Source organism: Morone saxatilis, unplaced genomic scaffold (genome assembly GCF_004916995.1).
Source record: "Morone saxatilis isolate NCDOM2014 unplaced genomic scaffold, NCSU_SB_2.0 Contig20, whole genome shotgun sequence".
NCBI lineage: Eukaryota > Metazoa > Chordata > Actinopteri > Moronidae > Morone > Morone saxatilis.
Window position 1 is genome coordinate 19,717,717 of NW_023339763.1, and position 6,158 is coordinate 19,723,874.

At 40.4% G+C, this 6,158-nt stretch overlaps 1 protein-coding gene across 2 annotated transcripts in view; it reads right to left on the bottom strand.

Moving 5' to 3' along the window:
- flot2a (flotillin 2a) overlaps positions 1 to 2,659 on the bottom strand; it is a 17,856-nt gene extending 15,197 nt beyond the window's left edge. The window contains exon 1 of one of the 2 annotated variants that reach the window (XM_035666123.1): positions 2,477 to 2,659. In XM_035666123.1, the coding sequence (XP_035522016.1) occupies positions 2,477 to 2,525 (49 nt within the window). In that variant the 5' untranslated portion in view covers positions 2,526 to 2,659. The remainder of the gene's footprint in view (positions 1 to 2,476) is intronic. The other variant, XM_035666122.1, reaches the window with a different exon arrangement.
- Positions 2,660 to 6,158: the final 3,499 nt, after the last annotated feature.

Genomic DNA, 6,158 nt, shown 5'->3' on the forward strand with positions numbered 1-6,158 from the left:
GTGTGTGTATGTGTACACTGTGTGAGCAATGCCTTTCCCACCGTCAATCTACTCCAACACAACAGCAAGTCAGTGCAGCATATGGTTTATCTAATTGAAGTGGTTCATGTGATTAAATGTGAACCCTTTATTCAGCTCATACATAAAATAAACTGTCCTGACGATGCTTATAAAGACCATTAACACCTGAGAGAAACACTTCTTTCTAGATAATACACTATAAACACCTTTATTTGTCCTGTTGGGACATTAACTACATGCTGAACACAACAGAAACATCCTTTCCCTCCCAATTTATAGAAATTATAATGGCAATAGTTTTACAGTGAATGTGGGATCTTTCTAGATACAATGTAAGTGAGGCTAGGCAGCACACGTTATTCCCACTCATCGGCCCCCGTCTGATTAATCTCGAGTGTTTAGTGTGACATTCCCAGCTGTTACACGTTAACTGAGAGACAGAGGAGGGGGAGGAGCTGGACTATCTTTACTGACACATACTCCCCAACAACTAGAAATTACAGCAGGACGTACTGACCCACATCTAAAACACGTTTTCTCAACATTTCCATCACGGAGTTGCTGTTAAAAGACACTTCTATGGGGATACTATTGTGAAACTATCTGAAACAGTGGCCTCTGCCATTCTTCACATTAGACAAATAATGCACTTTCCTGGTATGACTGAACAATATCCCACAGGAAACAGGAGCACTATAATGTGCAGACCAGGAAAAGGACAAAGAATACTTGGAAAACTAAGAAATACTATGAGCTTGAGTTCATAATGATGACCTATTGAGCGGTCATCATGTGTGTCTTTAGATTGCCACGTTTCCCCTCGAACTTGCCTCAAACAATTCAATATCTTATATGTAGCGTCTAACTATATGGACTTATAGTTATATACTTATATAGGACTAATAGCACAATGTATACTATGATTTTTTGTTGTTGTCGTTCTGTTCCAACATAATCTATGTAAAGATTAGAAGCGCCGTTTTAATGCAGGAATGTAGCTCAGCCACATACCATTGCCAACTACAGAGGTAATAGGCAGAGCACACACCCCAGCGACTCTAGTATACCATGGACATAACTAAGATTCCCAGCTGCATTCACGCCACTGTGGCGAGGGGAGGGCTGTGTTTGAATGAATGAGAATTTACACAAGCTAAAAGCTAAAAATACAAGCTAAAATCTTGTTATTAACATCAATTATCTTCATGTATGTTTTTATTCTTATAGAGTAAAGCAGGCCCTACTCTTTAAGAACAAATTACAACCTCCTATAAATGCAGAAGCGCTTTCTTTTCACATTTGTGAAATTACTGTTTTGTGAATCAGCTCACACCCACTCAACTCTGCTCCCAAACTACGTTCCTCTATGTGGTAACTCACACGCTCTTAAAATGTTTGTTCACAGTGGAAAATCCCTGAGCCGGTTTTTTTTTTAAATCACAAGACTGTCAAACCCCATTTATAAATAAACAAAAGGCAAGATTTTCAAACAGAGGCAAAGGTCAGTAAATCCTAAAGTGTGGTCCAACAGGGATCCATATCAGACCCACGGAGAATGTGTGATAAATTATTTTGATTGTACTTTTGCTTGATAAGATAGAAATTAGTGACACACTGTACAGAATGAGTGTTGTTATCAGAGAGTTGACTCCTTAAACATAAGAGAGAGTCTGACAAAGATAGAGAGTCTGTGGGGTCAAAGCTTTTAAACAAAACTCTGAGTTTGCACCTCCTGCAGCAGAGAGCCTCCATCTCCTACCACCACTGTTCAGGACAATGTGACATTAAATGAACATCTGTCTTCCTACAGTTTGCTCTATAATTGCTGCTGCTGCTGCTTTATCATGATGAATTGCACCAGTGAAAGCAGTTTCATGAACCTGAAAACCCCAACATCGTACGAACGGAAGAGGAACCAAAACCAACATAATCCCAACTGCTAAAATGTTATATGTTAATAGAGAACACCTGAAGATGAATTACAGCAATGTAATACACATTAGAAGGATGTTAAAGAGAGAAAACAGCTGGATTAAATATGAGAACGTTACAGAAATATTTCTCAAGATAAACGCATACACATTGGTACTATAGCATATTATGGCTGGTCTCAGCTGCTATTATTCTGACACGAAACCACACATTTTCCCCATTTACATATTACACTTATTAAAACTTGCGGGGAAAAAACATGGAAATCTGCGGTATCTTTTCTCTGGAGGATGGGTGCACGTCAAATGGGTGGTTAGCTGTTTTTGCTGCACGTTACGCCCTTACTGCTGTCTTCTGACATACAGTTTGACACACATATGAGTTACACTGTGATTAAAGGTTAGTGGAGCGAGTTAACTCTCTTCCAGGTTAGTCTTCGTAAGATAATGTCTCCACCGAGCCTCAGGAGGCAGGAAGGAGGTCGAGGAGCTAAAGCACCTCGTCCAAACAGCGTCAACGTTACCTGAAACCACGAGGGCCTCGTTCGGTCCAACGGTGTGGCAGTTTCCCATTTTACCGACAGAAAACACGCGTATCCAAACCCACTGGAAGCACACAATAGCGATATGACGGCTTTTCTTTTCCTTCTTTTTCCCCCCACCAACTCTCGTTTATCGATGATTTTTTTTTTTTTTTTTTACGCGAGAGTCGAGCAACGGCTGCGTCAAATCAGGCGTAACAAGACGTAACACGTCCGTTTACGAGTTTCAAAATAAAAGTAATGTTTACGAGGACGAGCTTTTTTTATTTTATTGTGAAGGTTACGTTGTCTTACTTCTGTGCTTCTTTTGCTGTCACTTGACAAGCTGCTCAGATACCCCTCCCCTATTCTGCCCCTCCTCCACAGCAGAGGGATACGATATCATAATAATGAAATGGGCGTGGTTGTTTAAATTTCCTATCACGCAAGTAACCTAAACAAGAGTCGCTGTAATTTTCCTAAGAGAGACGTGTGTTTGTGGTAGTCAGCCTTGTTGTGTGTAGCTCACCTAGTAATTATGTCCTTTGGTATCATTAACACGGTTAGAGATAAGTGTGATTGCGACAGTTTTATCTCTTTGAAATCTGTATAGTATTTTAACGACCAGAACAAGCACAATCTAGTCAAAAGCTTGAACTGATTTTACTCCTTCCTGGGGATGAGTGCAAACACAGATATTCAAAGCAGTTTGTACTGATCTGTTGCATTCACAGAAGCAAGTATACACTCAATCACAATCTTTGGTCTTCATTCTTAAAGTCAAGTTTGATGGGCTGTAATCATGCAGAGAAGATGTGACACACCCTGACCTTCACCAACACCTGTAATCAGAATATAAAACCTGGCCTGCATGACTACCTTCCAGGCAATTCACAAACTTTAGAGATTGCCACTTCTTACACCTCAGCAGCTGCCTCTGTATGCATGGTGAAGCAGCTGGGTCTCAATGTTTCATAATTCAACATATTGATGATGTGAACACCAATTTTCTAGTTCTTTAAGCTTCATTTAGTTTATGATGGTGTATATTGTTTCTTCAATTACTCCATATCTGTGTCCTTCTGATGTTGTCCATATGGCTGACAGATGGATGCGTGAGTACTGCTGCTGCTGCAGTACAAAAGGACAAGACATGCTCCAGGGCAGGAACCGACTGGGACCAGTCCTGGATCACAACTCCATACTGTTCCTCTACAGCCAGCATGTGAATATCCCACACCACAGCCTCTAGTAAGGTGGCACAATACCTTAAAGCTGCAGTCACAAACATTCCTGAGCATTAAATCCTGTGTACTGCTGGACCCCCGATCTTTCACAAAGACAGGAGCTTCTGGCCAATGTTAGGCCCGAGTAAGGGTAGTGGTAACGGTCCTCAAGAACAACCCTATTAAAATGAAACACCCCTGCAGAAGGCAATAAAAGACAGCCATGGACAGTATCCAGATGTTTTAATTCAACATCCTGTCTTTCAAAAATAAGTTCACCCTTAAACTGAGCTACAGTATAGGTTGTATACTGACTGTCAGGATGTACCCACTCCATCCAGCAGGTGGCCCACAGACAAACAAGTGTCACAGTGGCCAGCATGTAACAGAATCTCTCCCATGTCATTTTCTGCTTCTCTTCATACTGCACAGATGCTAGCATCAATCCATATCTTTCAACTCAGGGTTTTCGTTACAGATCAGATTTTTTCAGTTTTGTTATTATGATGTTCAGCAACTAAACAGCTATATTGGCACCCTCATCTGTTAGGGGAGCTCTATGTGGCTCAACCAGGATAAGACTTTTAGATTAGGGTACATGGCCTGCAGCTGTTGGATGACTGACATCCTGGTATTCTTCAGAAAAAGGCCAGCTCATCTCCACCGCTGCTGACATCAGTTTGAGGTTTGTAGTTCACTCAGTTTCAAAATGGATGTGAGCTTGTCTTATACTCATCACAACAGGAAGTGGATTATAGGATTACTCTTATCTGATGTCTCCCTTATCCCTCATCCCCACTGTTTTACCTTTTATTGTCTGCCTCTCCTCCATACTCCAGAGTTGGCTTTGGCAGTGGCACAGTGATGTCCACCACTGCACCTTTTCTTTTCTTGGTCAGCTGTGTTTCCTCTTTAACCCAACTCCATGGGGATGTTTCATATTTATAAGTGTATTTTTTATTATGAGAGAGAGAGAGGGGATGACACGCAGCAAAGGGCCGCAGGTCGGATTCGAACCTTGGGCCGCTGCAGCAAGGACAGCCTTGGTACATGGGTCGCCAGCTCTACCCACTGAGCTAACTGGGCGCCCAGGATGTTTCATATTGGTTTCTTTCCAGCTGCCTATATGTGACCCAGTTAATCTTGCCTGGCCCATCGTACCGTCTCAGTGTTTATATGCCATGTATATTGATACTGTTGTCAGCAGAATGTGGTCCAATATCCAGTCACTTGGCTTCCTGCTGATAGCTGACTCCCTGCAAGTGTTGTGAGACTTTTATTTTGAGGGCAATCACCTGATAATATTCATTTTTCAATTAGCCAAATGGTGCCAATGTTTTCTCTAAAATGTCAGCATGATAAATATGTTGATCTCCCATAAGTGATATGGGACAATACAGGAAATCCATAAATATCCAACAGGGACATGAGACTAATTGCAAAGACAAGGGCAAACAGAGAGTGGTCATTGATAAAAGCATTTTAGAAAGCTTGCAGTGTGGTTTTGCTTTTTGTTCTTCGTGGTTACATATTTAAAGGGCCACTATATCTTTGCTTTACAATTATAAAGCAATAAAATAACCATTATGATAATAAAGGTTACGCTATAGGAATGTGGCTTGTTTGACCATGATGACCCCCACCTGAAATCTGTGTTACAGAACGTGTCGCTCAGAACAAATTGTGTAACTTTCTCTCATTTCATGTGTAGCAATCTAGTCATAAAAGTTGGTAGAGCTGGCGACCCTTGTATGGAGTTGCTGCAGCGGCCTGGGTTCGAATCCGACCTGTGGCCCCTTGCTGTGTGTCATCCCCTCTCTTTCTGCCCCCTTTCCTGTCTATCTACAGCTGTCACTATCAAATAAAAAAAGGCCTAAAAAAAGCTTGTGGAATTTATGAAATGTTAGAAATACATAAGAATATTCAAAGTAATAATTTATGATTAAAAATTATTTAATAGGTCAGTGCTGTCTATTTTATTTGACTAAGCTTCTTAACTCCATAGATAATAATCGCTGACTAAATGCTGTATGTATTGTTGATGCAAAATTAAAAGTTTCCCTAACCCTAACCCTTGGTGCACAATTATGTGAAAAATGTTAAGAATAAGAATTTAGCCTTTTTGTATCCAGCCTGAAGAGTTGTATTTTATTTTGCTTTGGTAAAAATTATTTCTTTTTCTTTTAACAGAGTAAGTAATGGTCAGTAACATGCTCATTATTTGGGCAAAAAGAATCAGCTTTCAAAATAAAAATTCTGCAAACTTATTAAATCCTTGTGTATTTTCATAAGTTATTCAAAATCAAAATCTGATCGTTTTATGACACCTATTAACTAAGACAAACTCTCCCCTTTGTGAACCTGGGAGCTGCTGGAGTGGCTTCTGCTAAGCTAATCATTAAGGATAATAAAAAGGAAGGTTATATCACCCAGAGTCACTTAAATTCAGACCAACCTTT